Below are 21,199 nucleotides of genomic sequence, written 5' to 3' on the forward strand. Positions count from 1 at the left end.
GGAAAACCTGCCTCAGTCAGGTCTCGGCTGTGCCTAGGAAGTACCTGTAATTCAATTTCCTAATGTGGTATGGGTCTCAAAGCTGAGAGGATTACACACAAGCACGTACTCAAACCACCCATATCACTTGACCACCGTTGATAGAGCAGCCAATTATTTGGGATTATCAACCCAACCTCCCCCTCCCCTACCTAGTCGCGGTTGTTGTCCCCCACCCCTATTGCTGGACCTGCTGCCACTTACAGCAAGGCGAGGTATGACTTCCAGGCCTCCGATAGCATGCGATTCTAGACTGGCTATATTCAAATTCCCCCTCTTCTTGATAACCACCCTATAATCCCTCCTCACCTGCCGCTCACTCCGACTCCAGGCATATGCCACCCCTTAGGCGCATTATCCGCAGATGGTGGGCGACCGGGTGGCAAAGCAATAGCGGTGTAGTCCAAGTAATCACTAGGCACGTACTTGAACACTGCCAGCAGCACAAACACGGCCAGGACCAGCCCCAACAGCCTTCTGACCACAGGGCCGGGGAGCCTCTCGCCGAATGTCGGAGACGCCCGTAGCCTGGCTAAGCAGGACGAGTAGCCTGCTTTGAGATCAGACCAGCTCGACTTGTAGAAGACGAAGCCGGTCAAGGCGGTGCCGTAGCCGAGGATCTGCAGTGGCGAGATGGCCGTTCCCCAGATGAAGACGGAAGCGACCACGAGCAAGATGCTCTTCAATATCCCTGTCAGATGGAGTACCAGCCCGGATGTTTTCCCGATCTGCAGTAGTTGCCAAGTGAGTTAGTCCACGAGCTACATAGGATCTTGGCTCGCTTCGTGCGAATCACGTTGGCCCAGGGGTGGTGGAACTTCGCTTACCAGCATGACACTTGAAACATTCAGTAAGAAGGCGACGAGGCCGTTGAGAACCAGCATCCACGGGCCGGCGCCGATGAAGTCGCTCCAGACGAATGTGGGCCACTCCGTAGCCCAGGCGACGAAGAAGTTGGTCACAGCACAGACGGGCGCGTAGTAGTACAGGCTGACGAGCGGGTCCATGTTTCTCCTGCCCGCGTTGTCGTCGCCGGACATCAGGGCCTGGATCATGACGACGCGGACCGACTCGAAGACCAGGCCGCCCAGTGAGTAGAAGAAGCCGGTCCAGGAGAAGTGGATCTCGCCCGCGCTGGCTACCAGGACGCCGAAGACGATGACTAGAATCTTGAGGATCATTGGCGTGGTCGGATGCTCCTGTCCCCACATCCAGGCTATCACTAGGGTCGAGAAAGGTGAGGCCGCCTTTGTGTAGACACCTGTTAGCTGGCATTGATAAAGGGGATGGGGGCAGTGGAACAGGGTTGTTTACCTTGAGCATTTGGATAAATGCTACATTGAGATAGAGGTAAACAAGGTTACTGCAGACCATGCTCCCGCTGTATAGCAAGCCGATGGGAACCACGGCTCTCAGGTAGAACGGCCTCGTCATCTGGACGCTGTGGCGGTTGTCAAGGAGATTCGTCGTCCTGGCGAGGAACTGGGTCGCCAGGGTCGCAAATGTCATATGCCACCATGTCAAGATAACCGCTTTGGATCATATTAGCATGACGTATCCAACCCAATATCTAGGGGGGGCTTACGATATCCTACGACAGTGTTAGTATCATCGTTGGTTGACTGATGCCACTGCCTAATTCATGGCATATATTAGATACATGTACTTACGAAACCCAGCATTGTCGATTAGCCATTTGTTGAATAATATGGTCAAGTTGGAGAAGAATATCCAGCTACTGTAGGCCGTTCACCGAATCAGTGAGTGACTTGGAGTCAGGGCCGAAGGAGGACCTTACGCAACGTAGAAAGCAGGATGCAGCGACAACCCAGCTCGCATGTGCGGTAGAGAAGACGTTGGAAGTATTGGTTTCGCCATGTTTGATATTTATCAGTCCATTAGATTGAAAATACGCATAGAAGATGCCCTGATTAAAGGGGAGAAGAAGAGGAAGAGAAAACAAGATGATGTATGGTTTGCAGTCGGTATTCAATAAGCGATGAAGAAGTCCAAGGCATCAATGTAAGTGGGTAGCCAATGCCACAAGCTTTTTCCGAATTTACTAGCGGTAACTGAGAGAAAGAGGTGACTCTTATAGACCAAAGGTGCCTTATAGAGTATGTATTTCATAAATGTCCGGCGTGAGTAAGTGAGTGGGAGGTGAGGTTATCAATGCGAGGAACCTGGATGCTTCCTGCGCAGTGCTTCGTAGTAGATGGCAACAGGGACTGTTGTGTCGACCTCCGAGCTGGGTTTGACGATACGGAAGCCGCGATACGCATGCAACTAATGCGCTTTTCAAGCAAAAGACGAGGGCATATTAGGTAGATGGAGCGAGAACATTTCCATCCAACGCGCTCTCCGTATGGGAGATGGCGGTCGCGGGTGTTGCTTGCCTGGTGAATACGCGAATACCAGGGGGATGATTAGCCATCCCTTCCTAAAGAAGTACACAGCCGAACAGGCCAATGAGACCACTTCGGAAGATGAGAGAGGCTTACAGCAAGCGCGTGGATTTAATTGCATTTTTGTTTTATCAATCGGTCAGCTCGATGCGGTACAACGTGTCGCATATCCGGGTGCTTCCTTACTGTCTACATGGAAACATACATCTTCATGGTACGTTTGCATGTTACAAGCTGCGTGTAGAAGCGTGCAAGTGGTCTGTTGACAGGAGGGAGCTCTTATCCCCGTCGGCTTACAGAGGCGTACCCATAGAATGGTGCAATCTCGCCCGCTTTAATTCGGTAGCCTGGATGGAGGTGAGCAGTCGAACGATGCACATACGATACAGTGATATCTTCCAGTCCAATTCAAATAGAAGACATATTCGTCGACAGAAGTAGAAGTAGGAGCTGGCTGCACTTGATATGTTGATTACAAAGAGGTGTTGTTACAAAGGAAGATTGTCATTGAGCGGCCTGCAGCTGCGGGCAGCTGATGCTGCAGAACCAGAGGGCCAGAGGTCCTTGCTCCTTTATTCGGCTCGGCCTTGGAGATGCTAAAGTTACCCCCGGTTCGTTTGTAGCGGTTGCGCTGGCATTCCCCACTGACACCATAACCAAACGCCCCGGATAACCTCAAGCCTTCCGACGGCCATCCCCTAAACACCTCGGGCCTCTCCATGAAGGTCCTCGATTGTTCTGTGTGCATCGGTACACGCATGGCTTTCGCTTTTCTCGCAGAATAAACCACAGGGAAAGCTGTACGTCGAGGGCTGCTCTCGATTGACCACGTTCACCATGTCGAACTACAAAAGAGCCTCGCAGCCTGGCAGGTCCAGTATCTTGAGTACGCTGCAGGCCACGACCATGCTCGATACCAAGCCCGTTCTACCAGCTGGTGAGTGCCTCTGCGACGATAGTCTGCCATGCAACATGATTGCTTACCCGCCCCAGAGATCCTGGTGTCCATACTCGACTTCCTGCCCGTTTCGGACCAGATTAGCTTCGCCAAGACCTCTCGCCGTATGAAGGAAATGGTATACGATGACACACGATGGGTATCTCGACTGGTGAGTATGGGATGTTGGGACGAAGCCGAAGCCCGGAGACGGTTCGAAGAAGCTATCAAGCGGAAGCGCGAGGCCGCAGAACGCGCCAATGCCGCCGCCGCCGGTGCCACCCCTCTAGCTGCCAAGCGGACTACACTATTCGATGCGGGACAGGAGGAGGAGCGACGGAAAAAACTGGCCGAAGAAGCCGCCAGGGCTCCGGAAATACGAGTGGACGGATTCGAGACTCTGAGTTTACACGCGTCGACCAAGAACTCGCAAGAGGACCCCGCCACAATCCTAGACATCTATAAAAACGTGCGGAGTATTCGCGGATACGCGAGGCAAGAGTATGGAAAGATCTACGGAGCGCTCGCCCCTTTCTACTACGACCTCGCCCAAGCAAAGAGCCATACAGAACCAGCGGTCTTCAAGGCCTTCCGTGATCCCGAGAAGCAAGCTCAGATGCTTCGCAACCTCCAGCGATTCTCCCAGAATGACTGGGCCCAAGGCTGGAACGAGAGGGGCGAAGTCTTGACCAACATGTGCAACATCTTCGAGAATGCCGTGTTGAGGGAGTTTGAACAAGGCTACGAGTCCTGGGACGTAGAGGGGAAAATGAAGAGATACGCACACGTTCTTCACGACTTGAATGGCGGAAACGCTGCCATGGATGTGTTTGTTTCAAGCACCCCATCCTCAACAACCGCGATGCGCTCGGGAACCCCATGGACTGTATAAACCAAGCCCCAGAAGACGGCATAACCCTCGAACCGTCTCGGGCGTTCTTCAAGACTCTGGCCATCAAGTTCAACGAGCAGTCGGCGGTGATCAGCCAGATCTTCCCGGATGCAGAGAATGTGTTCTGGACATTGTTAGATAAGGTCAGGGAAGACATCATTGGTGAATACATCACCCCAATCCTGGACGAGTCACACGATAGGAACCTGGAGGCCTACCTGAAGGCGGCGTCGGGTCTTTTCGAGCAGTGCATGGCGTTTGTGGGGTCTCTCGATCCGCCTTCCAAGTCCAAACAGAGCCTCGAGACTCATGCGAAGGATTTTGGGCTCAAGACGTTCGACCTGCATCTCGACTTATACCTTCGAGAGGAGTTGGATTTCTTTACCAAGTATGCCGAACGGGAAGTGCTTAATTGGGAACAGAAGCTATCGGAACAAGATGCTAGCGTAGAGTCTTTCTACATGGGCAACTTTAACCGAAGGGCGGCTAAGAATGACTTCTTAAGCTCGTTCAAGAAGGTTGTCATGATGCCAGTGACAGTCTTGCCCACCATTCCTATATCATCACCTTTCGGGTCCAGCAAGTCAACGGCTGCTGCTAGTGGAGGCAATGTGCGAAATAGCATAACGGGCATGCCCGTGGCTTCACAGACCACCCCAGATGTCGATGGCAGCCTCGAGCCGAAAACAGGCCCGCTCCCATCCGAGGCACCTACTGATGAGTTGAAGGCCAAGGCGGCTCTCATGGCGAACCGCCTTGAGGGTATCAAGTCTCTCTTCAGCATTGAAGTTGCTCTTGACCTTGTAGGTAGTGCTAGAGAGGGTCTGGGTAGGATTGCCGTCTTCATCAGACTTGGCGGGCAAGCTGGCGAAGAAGCCCGGGAGCAGTGCGAAGCAATCTTCATCACTCTGCTCAAGATTCTGGGCCAGGACCACGTCAAGAACGGGTTTGTGAAGGCTGTCGACCATCTGTCCAAGTATAAGGCCCGTGAGGTGAGCGACCATGATCAAGAAGGCGTGGCTCCGCTCGTAACTTTCATCGAGCTGGTCAATGTAGGAGACCTTATCTCACAGATGATCGATGTGTTCTACGAACAGCAACTGGCTGCCCCTAAGATCTCTGATCGGAACGACTTCCTCGACCCTGCCGGGCTAGCCAAGAAGAAATGGGAACAGATGCTGGACGAAAGCGTAGCTGCAGGCTTGAACAAGGGCATTGATGTCTTGATGGACGAGGTCGAGTACATTTGCGCAACAACGCAACTGCCGACAGACTTCAATCCGCCACCCGCCTCCCAAGAGAAGGGCACGCAGCAAGACGGTGACATGGGACCAACCCAGACTGCGATACGGGTCAAGGACCTGGTTGCCTCCCACACAAATATGCTTGTGGGGAGCACGGAGAAGACGATGCTTGATGTCTTCAACGGAGAGGTTGGGCTGCGCTTGTTTACGGCGGTCTGTAAACACCTCAAGCGTCAACGTATCAGCACCGAGGGAGCGATGAAACTGATCGCCGACATGACCCTCTACTACGAATACATTCGAGGTCTGAAGAATCAAGATCTGCTGGCATACTTCAAGGCTCTCCGGGAACTGAGCCAGATTTACCTGATAGACGCCAAGCATGCTAAAGAAATGGCCACTATTATTGCGGATGGAGATCGGTTCGGGGGCATCTTCCGCGCCGAAGAAGTCTATGAATATGCAGAGCGGCGGGCAGACTGGTACCAGGTAAAGCGCAATGTCGAACGCGCCATGTACGGGATGGACTGCTCTGTCATGTAATTACTTAGATCTGTCCAAGCGAAGCAGGTTTCTCCACAGAAGGATGGCCCTTCGTGTGCACGACTATTGGACATCAATAATACCTTGGTTGATCCATCTAATCAATCAGCGCCCCTTGATCCAGGTCATCTGAATCTCTGTCTCCAGTTGGGGTTCAAGTAATAGTAGGTCGGATAATATCGGGCCAAGCCGCGTTTCTTTATCGTCTTCCTAGATCTTCCGTCCCGAGTCCCCAAGAGGAGGAATGACCCAAAATAGGTTGACCACAACACGAAGAAAAAAGAAGGATCCGAAGGCCTCAGGTTTCAAGGGGGGTAATCCATGTATAGCGCCAGTCATAGATCACGCGCGCCCGGCAGACCTGCCTCTTTCGGGTTACTCCATCACGCAGAAGCGGTTCCTGGTGCTGGTGTTGGCCTCCCCGATCCCGAGATGAGGATCAATTGGGAGTGGAGTATTCCGGGTGCTACCGAGTGGACGACCGCGACACATCAATCCCGCATATTTGGGTCAGTCACCATCCAACATCCATTGATACAGCGACAGACAGCACGTGAGCCACAGCCGTTCTAGAAATAGCTCGGCTGCTGACATATACATACTCCACGAGATAAATGGAGGGGCAAAATTGGATATAGAGTAATTCCTCACGAAATTGCTTGGGTTTTCGACTTACCTAGTGGCAGTCTAAAGGACTAAGTAACTGTACCGCTACTTACAACGCAACTTGCTTGTTCAGGGATAGTGTTCATCGGGTTTATATAAAAAGCGACAACGTAATCCCGAGAGCCCGTCGCTACCTATCGTAGTATCCTAGGTAGAGAGAGAATGTAACCTGCACGAACAGTGGGTGAGTCATTGCCTGAGCTATCACAGGACCCCTTCGAAGGCAACGATGGAGAAGCGTGGCTTGTATTACACATTTCTTGACGAACCTGTTTAATCTTGCTGCCTGTTAACCAAGGTACACGTCTGCGTTGACGCTGAAGCTAGTAGCCTAGATCATGTATGCCTGGTGCTGCCTCGTGTGGCGCACTCGACCTTTTATTGCAGGGAGACGTGTGTACGTATGCTTGGCAGAACCTATGCGGGCTCGCCAAAAAGTACCATGATGCAGATATGTTTTGTACGAAACTTGGTGGTTTCGCCGGGGCAACGGGCGGGTGTTGTCATACCCTTCTCGTCCATCCCGTCGGTAGGTGCCAAAACCCATGATGCTGGAACCTGGTTGCACAACAGCAGCCGCCGCCGCCGGAGATAGTCATTATGACTACCACGGCGTACAGGGCTTGCCTTGCTTACATACTTGAATGTTAAAGCTGAACACAGCTCGTAAGGCGCGTGCCTGTCCACCGGGTGTCGATATGATCTGTTGGATATCATTGATGGAGAATTACTTTATCTAAACCTTGGGGTACCCTGGGGTAGCTTTGGGGTAAATAGACATACAGGATCTACTCAAGCATCATCCATGTTGATGCAGCACAATGCTGCCTCGAGCCGGCGCCGCCGCAGTTCTCTCGAATGACCATTGGGAGCTGGCCAAGGCGGTAGCCTACTGCAGTTGCACAAACGGGTTTGAATATCCTGGGATGAATATGGTGATCTATCTCTGGCGTTGAAGCTCCGTCACCACACAACAGACGCACGCTTCGCTTAAGAGCCTACCTATCCAGCATCCCCAATTACGCCACGATTGAAGGTCATCGTTGTTCACCTAGCAGCCAGGCGAAATATCTTATGCGTGTCTCATATGGTTATTTATTGTATCTGCTACCAGAGACTGACGGCCAAATACTTTAGGGGACGGATTTGATATCCAACTCTGGTATCATTTTCCAGGTAGCCCAGCCCAATGATGCCATGGGCTGTGCAGGTACTCCTGCATGAGCCATATTACAATTGATAGGAAATCCATAAGCAGGTGAGTTTGTTAATCCTACATTGTAACATGGACCACCAATCTTCATTTGTGAAATTGATCATGGGAAAGGATGAGTCGTCGGCCGCGCAGCTTTATTTTGGCCTAATGCAAGCCATGGATGCTGATGCTCCCCTGTAAGGCCGCTAAACAGGTCAACGGGTCTAGGGGGTTTGACAGGCACTTAGACGCCGTTTAGCCCCCTTAGGCGATCCGGACTATTCCCGTCTACCCACTCATTTCAACATCAACGGCGGGAAATGCCTCAGCTGTGACCTGGCTAGGTAATCCATTGTCTTTCCTTGGGTAATAACAAGTTCCACTTCACGGGATCTATTTTCGCTGTTGAAGACAAATGCCTCACAGCATTGATCCATTGATCTTGGATCTGTCCCGTATAGACGTACATCCCCGTCCGTCGTGGGTCTTGATTGCGGCTCCCTAGCAAGCCACACACCATTACCGTGATGGGATAAGCGCGTAACCTCACCTAGCTCTCCCGCCGTTCTCGTTCTCAGTGACCTCTACCGGAAGAGTAGGCAAAGTAGCGGTACCAGGTAGGTAGCATCATCCACCGTTCCAGTAAGTGATAGCTGGATGACGCCGGAAAACAGCCTCATTACCTAGTGCCCTCCTAGCATCCTGCTGAAATGGATGCTCTCCAACCTTATTCCCGCTGCAGTGGATTTCCGACCCTCCCCGTCCCTTACCATGGCGCCCCGTGCCTGTTGCAATCCCACGGGCACTACCTACCACCCGGCCGGGAATGGCTCGCGCGGCTGGGCAGCCGCCCAAGTACCTCTGGGCCGTCCTTGTAGGCCTATCTACATAGGACACTGGTAAGTAACAGTACACAAACACACTCTTTCTTTTGTTGCTTTTTCAAGGTTACGCTACGGGAACCGCCCTCGCCTATACCCATTTCCCAAGCTGCGTCACTGCACGGGGGCATGGCTGATCATGGACCCTGGGATACTGAGTTGTCCTCCCTGGTCATGTTGGCGTTGAGAGTCACTTTATCCATACATGGCTGCGTCTCATCCACATCACGCCTGGCGCTTGCGTATGTATCTTCATGCGGTCAACAGCTATACGCCCTTGATGGGGTCCCGATCCAGTGGGGTATGTATAGGGAGTCTATAAGACACTGCTGGTAGCGCACACCTGATATCCCACCTGCAGCCCTGCTGTATCACCATCACAAGTCTCATGCTCACCTACCCTTCTGAGCAGGTTTGTTCAGTTTGTATTATATTATCGTTATCTCTTTACTATTCCGGTTTACGTTCGACTATTCATAGACATTGGGCCACCGAGAAGCCGTCGCTCTCTCCGTTCAGCCTGACCTCTACTCCCCGAGCCTGCTTGCGGGTGAGATATCAGCTAGGACTCTTGGAATATCTAGACCGGTCAGGACCTCTTTGCGTATAAAGGGGAGTTAGATGGCCACCCTCCGAAGGAAGGGTGAATCATCCTCATCACAAGAAACTGTGATTCAACCCCAGTCAGAAAGGAAGGCCGCACTTCAGGGGCAAGCGGAAACATCCAGCACCACGCCTTTCGGTTCTCCTACAGCAACTACTCCTATCGAGTCGCCACCTTACTCTCCCTGGCTTGTGAACAGCCCCTGTGCTGTTGCTACCACTGCCCCCTTCGAATCCGGCTCTGATTCCGAGGCTCAAGCGAGGACCGCCATGACTTCTGGCTCAACGAAACACCGTGACTCGAGTGGCAAGAAGCAGTCGTCGTCATCCAAGTCGAAGACGCAGACGGCGGATGACTGGACAGAAGTCACTGAGCCCGTAGTTAGGCGGCGCATCCAGAACAGAAACGCCCAACGGAAGTTCCGTAAGTTACTCACCGCTGTACCATTCTGACACAGCCCTTATTCCTATAAATACGTAGCGAGTGTGTGGCTAACCCTTCGAGCTGTATTCAGGAGAAAAAACCAAAGAGCAAAAGAGAAGACCGAGCGTGACGCCCTAAACCGGGAGCACGCCGGTGGCAGCTATCAAATACACGACTCCACAGACCTGACAGACGATGAAGAAGTCTCCGGGTTACCGTGGGGCGGCATCAGTATGCGACACGTCGTAGCCCGCGGCCACGAGAGCGAGAGTCGCCGGAGTGGCAGTGGGCCAGACGATCAGCATCAGCACCATTATAATCACGCTCGCGGCGGCAGCAGCGACGACGGCCACAGTGGACAGCAGCAGTTCTACGGCAGCAGCCCCACCACCATGGTCTACGGAGACGACACCGCTGCCGCCCAAAGCTACGGCGGCAGCTTCGACGGCAGCAGTGGGGCCGCTGCTGTTGGCGACGATTTTTTCGATGACTCGGCGTATTACTACTACCCAGATGTCAACGACGATGCAGCAGCTATGGACGACCCCTTCTTCCGCGCTTAGGGCCTTCAGCGTCGCTAAGCTGACGTGAGAAAAGGGGGACGGCAGGCCGATGACTGCATAGAAGCTGCCTGGAAGGCAGCGCCCTCCTTCCGTTATCAACCATCTCTTCTCTCCTTGTTTTATTGTTTGAACGCTGGAATGACAACGGTTAACGGTTCTAGACTCTTGGTGGCCTGGCGCATTTCCAATTCTTACCCAAATACTGGTTTTCCTTCCTATACCCACACCCTCTCCCCTATCTTGCACACAACTCTCTACTCTTAGGTATAGATGGACTCGGGTCCTCCGTCCTGGTTCTTTCTTCTACCCTACGTTACCTGTATATTTACCCTTTTTGTTGTTCCCGCTTCTCTGTTTGGCTGGATCAGGAGACCTGCCGACATTTCTCTTTCTTGCCTGTCCTTTTATTATTTACTTTTCGGATACCCCCATCTACGTCGGAGAACTTTGTATGATATTGTTAGAATTACAGGGCCTGGTGCGGCTTTGGCATGTAGGAATATTGCTACCTCCTCTCTACATAGACAGAAGAGGACAGGATACAGACAATCCCTTGGCGAAGGGACATTATGATAATGAATATGATTTGAACTACTACAACTAAAATATTTGGAGTGATTCCCTACATTTCGTGCATGTGTGTCAGTCCCGTCACTTACACCAGACCAGAATTGAGAAAACGCTTGTACCTATGTACCTCTCTTTAGCTCGTGCCTTCCGCGTTTAACGGGGCCGATCGACCCCACCTGCCACCCAAGCTACCCTGGATATCGCAAGCGGTCAAATTTTCTGGCAGGAACCGACCGGCAGAATTTGTTTTCTTCGAGAACTCAATCCGGCTCTCCACCACGTGAGAACCTCATTCAGCACAACCAATTCAGATTGAGTGCATTCTTCACGGTCATATACACATTATCAATCAAAATGGAGAAAGGCGAAGCAGGTTGGGACAAGGGTCAGGATCACCAGGAGATCCTGGCCCAAGCCGAGAGGAAGGGTAAGTTCTCTCTTTCTTATCTACTAAGTTGCTGTTGCTGCTGCGGATGAGGGCAGTTAGTGTAAGTTTCACAACATATTGACACATTCGTCTACAGAGAAGCGAGCGAAGCGCAAGGAGGAGCTGCGCCTCCAGCGCGCCGCCGAGCGCAAGGAGAAGCGCCAGCTCAAGTCGGAGGCCAAGAAGGCGCGCAAGGCCAACGTGGGCCGCGCCGGCAAATGGAACGAGGAGCGCCGCGCCGCCGACAAGCTCAAGAAGCAGGCCAACAAGAAGTACAAGGACGAGCGCCGCTTCAACCGCCTGCTCCTGCGCGCCGAGAAGCTCGAGGCCCAGGCCAAGAAGCTCATGAAGGATGCCCAGATCGCGCGCGCCCGCCACGAAATCATCTCCAAGCAGAAAGAGGTAAGACGCTGCCACTTACCCCCGCATCCATTAATTTTTAATCCGGCGTCGACTACTGTCACCCGGATGATGCTAGCTTTTGATGGTGAATGAATGTTTGCTAATACGATTGACCCCTTGAACAGGCAGAGGCGGCCAAGACGAAGGAAGAGCTTAAGGGTGATAACTTCATTGCTCTTGAGGGTGGTGAGGACGATGATTCGTCATCTTCATCTAGTGATTCCTCGAGCGACTCTTCTAGCGATAGTGAAGCCGAGGACGTCGAGATGAAGGACCCCGAGCCCGTTGCCGAGAAGCCCGCCAAGAAAGCTAAGAAGTCCAAGAAAGACAAGGAGGAGCCGGCTGCTGCTGCCCCTGCAGAGGTCGAGGTGACTGCTGAGGAGCCCAAGGTCGAGAAGAAGGATAAGAAAGAGAAGAAAGACAATAAGGAGAAGAAGCGGAAGCGGGATACCGAGGGAGACGCCACCGCCGAGGCCGAGTCGACCGAGAAGGCTGACGAGGCCGACGAAGCTCCCAAAGAGAAGAAGCCCAAGAAAAAGTCGAAGAAGTCCGAAGAGTATGTGTCAGAATCCGCACCCACCAACGTCGAGGGAGCCAAAGCTGATGGTGCTGAGAAGTGGGACGTCCAAGCCCTAGAAGGTGACGAGGCCCGTAAGAACAAGTTTCTGAGGCTCCTCGGAGGCAAGAAGGCCGGACTTACCGCCCAGGGAGGTGCCACTTCGTCGAAGCGCAACATCAACAGCATCACGAGCAATCTTGAGCGGCAATTCGAGGCCGGCATGCGTATGAAGAATGAAAACCAGGGTCACCGGAAGGGGCTTGGCGCTTAAGGCGCCTCATGTCGGTTATGTATATGCATTCTTTACGGAGTTCATTCGGAAAACGAAAAGGAAATTATTGTAATCAGACTATACCATAGGAGTCCGCTGGCTTTCCCTCAATATGAGATCTTGATCCGTTCACAATCCTTGCGTATTGACCCAACTCCTATTTACTTAATCAAAGTGCGCCGAAAGAAAGTTTGGAGCAACCGCACAGCTGGGCATGCTTTCGTTCTGATTGTGTATTAAATATCATACAAATGATACGCTCCGATGAGACTAGGTCTCTAACCGGATGATAAGAAAAGTTCGGAAGCCAAGTATTTCAACCCCTGGCCTTTGGTCCCATGTTGCAAAGGGAGGCTCTACACCCACTGCCCATTGGTTGGTATGCTCTTGCCAGATAGTTTTGTTTCTCTGTTGGTTTTCGTCCTTGTTACCGGTACCCCTGACTATACTCCGGTGTGACATACTTTAACGGCCGCCGCTTCTTTCGCGAGAGTTCGAGGATGCCTCGAGCCAGTAAGTTGCAAGCCAATGGGTGGATGGATGACCGCGGATCACCGAGTTTTCTCTACTTCTCTCCCCCACGGTCATTTCGTTTGGTAGGAAAAGGCAGATCCCGAATGGTGGGCTTGCTTCTTAGCGGAAGAAGATGCGCTGGATCACCTCGAAGATGAGACCGCCGAAGATGACGAAGCCGAGGAGGACTATAATAAGGAAAGAGTTCTCGTTAGTCCCAGAAATTTGCGGACACGCAGCCTGGACTGACTGCGAAGGGGAGGAGGGAGAAGAAGACGGGGAAAGGGGGCATGGACTTACTCAGCCATATGGGCGAGATGGGAGCCTTGGAGACGACCTTCTTGTGCTCGTGCTTCTTGATGTCGGTCTCGGACTTGCCGCGGCGGGCTTCCTGCTCCTTTGCGAACTTGGCGTTGCGGCGCTTTTGCTCGGGTGTTTGGGCCTGGGAGGGTTCATTGTGTTAACTTGCGGGTGGTTCTGACAGGGGGCGAAGGGAAAGACTCGAGTTGGATGCGCGACGGCAGCGTACCATTGTGAATGTGTGTGTACGTTCGAGAAAATATCCTCGGGTGTGGTATGTCGCAAGTAGGTAGATCTTGGGGTTGTAGGCAGTGAATGCTCAAGACAACCTCAGTATGTCGCAGTCGAACGAGTCGATCTTATATATAGCAGGCAGCCTGTCGCAATTGGATCTGATCTTCCAATGGGTTCGAATGGGGTCGCAGGACAGATCGCCGTCAGAGAGGAATTATGACTGTAACGTCGCTGGCGGAGGGAAAAATGGAAATAGTGGGAAGAAGAAGAGGATGTGAGTAATAATAAAATTCGGGAAACTTGGGGATATCTGGTCTCTATTCCCATGTACGTGGTAGAATTACCATTAAGTAAAGTCAACACAACATTCCTTTCCTAGCGAACCTGCTCCAAATGGGCAATGTGTACTCTCCGAACCGCGCTGGGCGCACGCCGCAGGGCCCCCAGTGGGACGGGACAGACAGCGCTGTGGTAATGTACCTACATCTAAGTACCTACAGCACTACCTAAAAGACAGTTGAGCGCAGGGTTGATTGGTGGATCTGTCGTTCGCCGCCGACGCCGCCCATTGGGAGAGATTTAGCGGGAAAAAGGGTCCAGCTCGCTACTACTTATCAGTAACACTAACTAGCGGTCCAGGGGTTCTTCTTCTCTATCTGTTTTGTTTGTTCGATGCTGCTTCTTTTTCCCCACAGCAAGGAAGGAAGGAAACGACCGGGATCTCGAAGCTCGGTGGGTGGGAAACGGCAAACAGTTCGGTTCGACCAACCTCTGACGACACATCACGACATCCATTCGAATTTGGTCATTTCTAAACAGACCGCACGCAGCAAATACTGCTAAGCACACAGACGCCCGAGTACAACATCATTCAATATGAACAGCCTCAATTCCATGCGCATCGCCGCCGCCGCAGCGCGCCCTCTGCGCACCTTGTCGCGGGGCGCTCCAGCACCGACGACGCCATCCCGACTCCTCCTCCAACCACAACAACACCACAGCCGCCGCCTCTACTCCTCCGAACCGCCCCCGCGGCCCCAATCCTTCAACAAGACCTTCAGCCGGCCCATCTTCAAGGTCGCCCTCATGGCCATCTTCACGTACCAGCTGGCGTACTACGGCTGGCTCAGGCTGGAGCAGAACGAGAAGCGCGGGGATCTAAACAGTAGGCACAGCAGCAGCTAATTTGCTACTTGATGGTGTTGCTCATATACAACCGATAGCTGACCTTGGGGCGGACTCGCCCGGAACCAAACAGAAATGATGGCGGATCTGGAAAAGGTGGTGGCCGAGCTGGATCCGGAAGGGACCATGGCCGATTTGAAGAAGGCAGCGAGAGAGGTAGAGGCAGCGTCCGGCAGAAAGTAAGAAGGAGAAAAGAGAGAGAGAGAACAACGACAACGCCAATCTTTGCTCGAACAAATATCAGGGGCATGCCGCCGACCAATGGAGATGTTATTTGATGGTCGGCCGTCGACTTGCTGTCACGACCTTGCGGGTTTCAAATCCCTGCGATTCGGTGGTTTCGTGGAAACGCTGTCAGTTCGCGCAGTGAGCCGCACATGGTGTAAGACTATCGGTGGATTCGGCCACGGAAGATGTGGCCTTGGTCGAGCTCCGGCCGTGCGTCACTGGCGATGATACCATATCAAGCAAGTCTCGAAAATGGGGTGTGGCCAGTGTTATGGGTTGTAGCAGCAGCAGCAGCAGAAGCAGCAGCAGCAGTCTGTTGTGCAGACATGCTTCCCATCCATCCACGGCTCGAAATAGTACACTATAATTCCTGTACAGGTTATAAAAGGGCAACAACACTCACAATCGCAAGAACGCTAATAAACTATCCAGCGTGTTTTTTGAGATTTGCCAGAGGGGTAAATCCAGAAAGTCCCGTCATCATCCCTTAAAACGCCGACTCCCATGCCAGTTTGACCTTGTCATCTATATGGATAAAAAGAAAAGGGGTCAGGGGGTCGTTGCAACAGCAATCCGACTGCCAAACTACCTCGCAGGAAATTTCAATATCATTCCCGTCCCATAAAACGCCATTACTTCCTTGATGCCGGAGCCCCGTTTTTGATTGTCGGGGGCATCATATAATCACTGATAGTGTGCCGCCCAGCAGCCCTACCCATAGCACCCACGTCAACGACACCAGAACGGACGCGGCGTTCTTGTAGTGTGCCGATCCCGGGTAGTTGCAGGTCACATCCGTGTTGTTCACCGTGTTGTTCTCGTTCAGGACGCCGTAGCTGGTGTTGAAGCCCAGCTTGCCGGGGAGTGGGCAGCTGAACCCCATGGACGACGCGCAGCTCTGCACGATGTCGTAGCAGAGGTAGTCGCAGGGGAGCACCTCCTTGTACGGGCCCGGCTGCACGTCCTCGTCGATCCGGGCCAGGCGGGAGCTGTTGAAGGCCTTCTGATTGCCATACGTTTGCGTGATGTTCTGGTCCATCTTGCTCGACTCATTAAGAAACGGAGCGTTGATGTTCCGCATCTGCAGCCACGGCGCGTTATTGGAGAACTCCTCGCAGCGCGGGATCGAGACGGTGCAGAGCCAGTTCTTGTAGGCTTGCTTGCAGTCATCGCAATTGCGCGCCAGAGAGTACTTGCCTGTGTTCTCCGCATCGCATTGGACCTGCTGTAAGGCCTTGTCGAAGTTCTTGTACATCTCTTGCGCGTAGCTGTCGTAGTATTTTCCCAACGCCGTGGCGTTGGGGAACGTCTTCAGGTTGCCTGGGACCCTGTACTGTGTCTGATCACAGAATTCCAGGTTTTGGATCAAGAAACAAGACCCCCCAGCTGCAGGAACAATATTGTCAGTAAAAGTCACACCAAAAGATGGGGCATAGCTACGTTTCACTTACTCTGTGAGGTCTCGAAACCCGTCTGGCGGAAGACAAAACCGCCACCTCCTGGAATGTTGTCATCTCTCTTGCCCTTCGACATGGCATTCGGATCGCTCGCCAAGACCGCCGTATACTTGGTGCTGGCATTGAGGCCACTGAGGAAAAACTCCTGTTTGGTGACGCTCTCCGTGCCTCGTTTAACCAGGCGACTAACCATGGTGTCCTTGGGCACGCGGCTTCGCGTCCCTCCAATCAAGGAGTACTCCTTCAGGCCGCAATACGAGTTCCGAACTCCATTCATTGCCATGTCACCCGCCTCGAAGACAAACATGGTGTAGGGAGGCTTGTCGAGTGAGGAGTCCTGGTCCACGGGAGGCAATACGCCACTGGCCATCAACGTTGCGCCCGAGTCACTGTCGACCCAGAAGACGTTCGGTTCCGAGTCGGCGTCGTAGGCGTAGTAACACTTGTCGATCGAAGCTGCTATGTTGACATTGTACGTCTTTGTATCAAAATCCCCAGCCGCTACGTTGGGCGGACCTGCTATCGTGAAATACACATCCCCGCGGAGAGTGGTGTTGTACATGACAGCGCCCTCGTTGAAAACCCTCACGTCTTGCTTTTTCTTGTCGGCCATCGGGCCTGGCGAAGTATTGTCGCTCGCTGTCGAAACGTAGAGCGTCAATTGCGGCGGGTCTAACGTTGTCTGGTCGGCCTTTCGCTCGGGCTGTATGCAGGTGTTGGCCGAGATCCATAATGTCTTCGTTGGCGATTCACGTCGCTCGATTTCGGAGAAGCTGTCGCCGTCGCCGCTTCCTTCTGCGCCATCGGGAGATCCTTGCGCCGCCGCAGGGGCATCTCCGCGTAGTTCCAGTCGGTTGGTGTTGCTGCCTTCTCCGTCTCTGCTGTTGAAGACCGATTTGGCCTCGAACACAAACGCCGACAGGGTCCCCGGGTCGATCTGCGTGTTCTTGGGGGCGTTGTTGGCCAGCGCGACTACGCCGCTCGGGGCCCGGCCCAGCAGGCTCCTATCGAAGAGCCCAAAATCCGGTTTGTACATTATCGGCTCCCTAGGCGTGATCTCCTCGGTGGTCCTCTTCGTCTCGCCGCTATCGCCATCTCCTATTGTAGGTGCTTCCTCCAAGGCCGCCGTCCAGCCGTTTTGGAAAGCGTCTAACGGGGTCGTACTAAGCTCGGCTGCGAACGCGAACTGGGGAGAGAACATTAAGAAATAGATGGCCAAGACGAGGCATGATGCCACCACGGACGCAGCCAGGCGCGACTGTAACGGGCTGAGCTGCATCGTGGGCGGACGTGACCCCGAAGGGGCAGTCTTGGAGCGTTTGACGCAGGGTGATCTCGTATCGTCGTCGCAAAGGGCGATTAAGGGCGATTATGTGCAGGGGCAGGCTCGCTCTTGTCAATGGTTACTCGTCACTGTCACTGGATCGGTCGTTGGGCCGGGTTCGTCTATTCGTCTAACGTCGTATAATCGTGGAATATGGTTCATGTGTACATTGTATGTGTAAGGAGCTAACTGGAGGGGAAGCATGCGTCCTTGGTGAGAAGGGAGACGGCAATGCGATCGTCGTTTTGTTTGGCTAGTTCAATCGTCGTGGGGGAGTTTCATAAATCTGGGGACTGACACGGGCTCTGGCGCCGTCAGAAGTGCAGTTCAATGATGATGGAAGTGTGGAGCAAGTCCGCGAGAGCAGAACCAGAGAGCCTAAGCGCCCGGGTTAGCCACCTTTTGTGGCTTGGACGGGCTGTTCATCCAACCCCCTTTTTATCTTGGATACCCGGCGAAGTCGAGGTGTCGCGTGTCTTCATGCAGTACTGCAGGTACCCAGCGGCAGATCAACAGGACAAATGGCAGATGCATCCGCATATAAATAGTAGAGATGTATCCAAGAATAAGTTTTTCACGTGACTTGGAGCAGTCACCGGCAGAAAAACAGGCGACAGGCGGCAATCAGGCAGGCAACTGGCTGTCGACGGAGTAGCCAGCTGATAAAGGAGTAATAGCCAGCGATAGTCAACAGATACGAGCTGTGGCATCAGCAAGGCCGCAAGATATAAACCATCACGGCAAGTCACATTCAACCATAGACAGGTGCGGCACCTGAACTTCAGCATATATCAACTCTATTGGCCAACTGGCCGAACCAGAAACATTGGTCCTATAATTCACTGTCATGATATAACCACAACCCCTCCTCCCTTTTCGACAAGTGACAGTCATCCTCCAAATTCGTTGCAGCCATTTCGTTACTGTGACGCGGCTACCAATCATCGTCAAAGACTAGCGTGGCCTGAGCGTTCGTCATCGCCGTACCCTGTACGACCTCATAGTGGAACCGTAGTAAAAGAGCTAACACCCAAGGCATATAATTAATTTGGCATGTCTGTATGCATCGGTGCTGCCAGCTCTAGTGCCCTCTCGATTGGGCCAATTTACTCGCCCTTGCCGAGAGAGTCGGCCTTGGCGCGGAGGTTGGCGGCAGTCGACCCGGACTCGGAGAAGTATCGGCCGAACATGGGCTGGAGGAAAGAGCGGAAAATGAGGTTGGCGCCGCTGTAGACCATGTTAGCCAGGTCAAGAACCTTTGGAAAGCGGCACGCAGCGGGAGAAGGGGGGACTTACCCGAAGGTGGGCAGGGCGAGCCACAGGAGGAAGATGAACTTGAAAGTGTAGTAGAAGGGGAACCAGTAGACGACGCTGAGCAAGCTCTCAAGGACGGTGAAGAAAGAAAAGACGACCCAGTACTGTGTATACGTTAGCCAGGTGGTTACCACAAGCGAAGAATATCGTCGCAACCTACTGTGAGCCATTGAGTGTCGTCGGTTTTGCTGACGGTGAACAGCGCTTGCATGGAGTAGTAACCGGGGATGATGAAGCCAGCCAGGTTGGTGAGCAGCTGGCCGCCGAGGTTGAAGATGATGAAGAAAAAGTAGAGAGTGGCGAAGCCAATAACGGCGTAGACCTTGGGGACCGAGGTCTGCTTCTCCAGGTTGTTGAGGGCAGGGTACTTGGAGAGCTGCAATCATTCACTCGGGTCAGTCGGTGAGGTGGTGGAAGCATGCGACACCCCCGAAAAGACGGTTGCGCACCAGCGGCGGGGAAGCAGCAGTGCTTTTTTTCGGGGGCGCTTTCAAGGGATGGGATCACGTACCTCACGGTCGAGCTGGCTCACGTATTGCTGGACGCGATCTTGGGCAGACATGGTGAAATTTTTGTTGGTAAAATACCGATTTGCCTATGTCTGTTGAGTCTGAGTCTGAGTATATGAGTATGATGTCTGGCAAGTGGGGGCGTTGTGATGTCAAGTTGGAAAGGTGTAGAAAGTCAAGAACCAGCCCAACCCGGGAGAGAGAGTTGTAGTGTTAGGGTTAGTTTGGGCCACTTGTTAATTACGTAGATATGGAGGGAATGCTACAAAGACAGCAGCTCAAGCAAGGATACGGGAAACATGAAACTAAGAGGGGGGCCAACAAGCAGGAACGGAGCCGAACGTACATGTATTGATGTAATTTAGTGCCTCGGCGTTCGGTAGGTAAGCAATCAACAACTTCTCTCTCTCTCTGTGTGTGTGTTTTTTTCCTCGTGAGGGGGAGAGGATGGAATGGTGAGTAAAAAGTCGGAAAGGACGATTGAATCTTGGAAGGGTTGGGCAGATAACAGTCAGATGTAGATTGTGGAGGGGAGGTAGCGAGGGCAGCGAGGGCAGGAGGAGACGGCATATACTGGGCTGCTAGTATTGGCCGTGAGTTGACCGAAGTATTGGAACCCGGTTGGAACCTATTGATAATACCTGGGCGCCTGGATAGTGCAGTGACTACTGCTGAGTCCTGCCTAGTAAACTCCCTACCTAGGGTAGACTCCTACGGTAACTGACCTCCAGCTAGTCACCTAGCCCGGCGAAGGAGCTGGAGCCACGATGACAGAGCTGCTCCTATGACGAACCGTGGGGTCCCGCCTCGTGAAAGTCGTGGCCGAGCGCAGACTCTCCCAAGTCATACACTGCCGACGTGGTCGCCTACCATCAATAGATACTGGATTCCAGTCACCGCCCGATAGACTGGCAACTATTATATTTTCGAGCGCAGCACCTCGGTGAGCGTCTATGGATCCCCTATTCCAACTACCTGATGGATCTCCCAGCTGGTGGAGGTGGTAGGATCCGTTGGCTCGTACACAGATAGTAGGGGAGGTAGGTGGGCAGTAAGTAGTACCAATACGACGGATGCCGGCAACGACTCCGCGACCGCAAGATAAGATATCCCAACCTCGCGATATTCCCAGGTTTTACCTCGTTTTACCTCGTTTTGCTCTGCGACAGTGCCCGTGCGGTCATTTGCTGCTATTCTAGTGAGAATGCTGGGCTTGTGCAGTGCATCGAGCCATTGGACTGAACCGAGAACATTGGGCAAGACATGCGGGCCACTACAGGAGCTATGTGCGAGAATGCGGTGCAGCGTGCCCTTGCGTTGCAGTGCATCGCAGCAGCAGCAGCAGCAGCAGCCAACTCGGGTCGAGTCCAGTTTCTGAAGAATAGCATTGCTCGCAAATGCCATGGCAAAAGAAGCAAAGAAACAAGTCCATAGAAAAAGCAGAAAGGCGCTTTTTATCACCGGTACGCTATCTATCAGACATGCAGCCCAAGTAATATATTTGCATACACGTC

General features: G+C 52.9%; 8 protein-coding genes across 8 annotated transcripts; 4 read left to right on the forward strand and 4 right to left on the reverse strand.

Annotated features, from left to right (window-relative positions):
- Positions 1-344: 344 nt before the first annotated feature.
- PG997_013904 (uncharacterized protein) lies at positions 345-1,917 on the reverse strand (the record flags this gene model as incomplete). The annotated part of the gene is made up of 6 exons (XM_066818218.1): positions 345-767; positions 867-1,307; positions 1,354-1,571; positions 1,625-1,630; positions 1,710-1,777; positions 1,838-1,917. The coding sequence occupies 6 exons, from the start codon at positions 1,915-1,917 to the stop codon at positions 345-347; spliced, it is 1,236 nt and encodes a 411-aa protein (XP_066663910.1).
- A 1,364-nt stretch (positions 1,918-3,281) lies between these two features.
- On the forward strand, positions 3,282-6,060 carry PG997_013905 (F-box protein; the record flags this gene model as incomplete). Its single annotated transcript, XM_066818219.1, is given in 3 exon segments — positions 3,282-3,381; positions 3,438-4,207; positions 4,222-6,060. The coding sequence occupies 3 exon segments, from the start codon at positions 3,282-3,284 to the stop codon at positions 6,058-6,060; spliced, it is 2,709 nt and encodes a 902-aa protein (XP_066663911.1).
- A 3,615-nt stretch (positions 6,061-9,675) lies between these two features.
- On the forward strand, positions 9,676-10,392 carry PG997_013906 (basic-leucine zipper (bZIP) transcription factor; the record flags this gene model as incomplete). The annotated part of the gene is made up of 2 exons (XM_066818220.1): positions 9,676-9,829; positions 9,911-10,392. The coding sequence occupies 2 exons, from the start codon at positions 9,676-9,678 to the stop codon at positions 10,390-10,392; spliced, it is 636 nt and encodes a 211-aa protein (XP_066663912.1).
- Positions 10,393-11,316: 924 nt separating this feature from the next.
- On the forward strand, positions 11,317-12,621 carry PG997_013907 (uncharacterized protein; the record flags this gene model as incomplete). Its single annotated transcript, XM_066818221.1, has 3 exons — positions 11,317-11,389; positions 11,487-11,791; positions 11,917-12,621. The coding sequence occupies 3 exons, from the start codon at positions 11,317-11,319 to the stop codon at positions 12,619-12,621; spliced, it is 1,083 nt and encodes a 360-aa protein (XP_066663913.1).
- Positions 12,622-13,254: 633 nt separating this feature from the next.
- On the reverse strand, positions 13,255-13,666 carry PG997_013908 (uncharacterized protein; the record flags this gene model as incomplete). Its single annotated transcript, XM_066818222.1, has 3 exons — positions 13,255-13,322; positions 13,435-13,576; positions 13,664-13,666. 3 exons carry the CDS (start codon positions 13,664-13,666, stop codon positions 13,255-13,257), a joined length of 213 nt encoding a protein of 70 aa, XP_066663914.1.
- An 878-nt stretch (positions 13,667-14,544) lies between these two features.
- PG997_013909 (uncharacterized protein) lies at positions 14,545-15,036 on the forward strand (the record flags this gene model as incomplete). The annotated part of the gene is made up of 2 exons (XM_066818223.1): positions 14,545-14,833; positions 14,927-15,036. 2 exons carry the CDS (start codon positions 14,545-14,547, stop codon positions 15,034-15,036), a joined length of 399 nt encoding a protein of 132 aa, XP_066663915.1.
- A 721-nt stretch (positions 15,037-15,757) lies between these two features.
- Positions 15,758-17,817, reverse strand: PG997_013910 (calcium channel MID1; the record flags this gene model as incomplete). The annotated part of the gene is made up of 2 exons (XM_066818224.1): positions 15,758-16,467; positions 16,533-17,817. 2 exons carry the CDS (start codon positions 17,815-17,817, stop codon positions 15,758-15,760), a joined length of 1,995 nt encoding a protein of 664 aa, XP_066663916.1.
- Positions 17,818-18,968: 1,151 nt separating this feature from the next.
- On the reverse strand, positions 18,969-19,738 carry PG997_013911 (protein yop-1; the record flags this gene model as incomplete). Its single annotated transcript, XM_066818225.1, has 4 exons — positions 18,969-19,089; positions 19,159-19,280; positions 19,337-19,552; positions 19,688-19,738. 4 exons carry the CDS (start codon positions 19,736-19,738, stop codon positions 18,969-18,971), a joined length of 510 nt encoding a protein of 169 aa, XP_066663917.1.
- Positions 19,739-21,199: the final 1,461 nt, after the last annotated feature.

The sequence above is a fragment of the Apiospora hydei genome, assembly GCF_038363865.1.
Source record: "Apiospora hydei strain CBS 114990 chromosome Unknown utg000009l_segment0_segment0, whole genome shotgun sequence".
Taxonomy (NCBI): domain Eukaryota; kingdom Fungi; phylum Ascomycota; class Sordariomycetes; order Amphisphaeriales; family Apiosporaceae; genus Apiospora; species Apiospora hydei.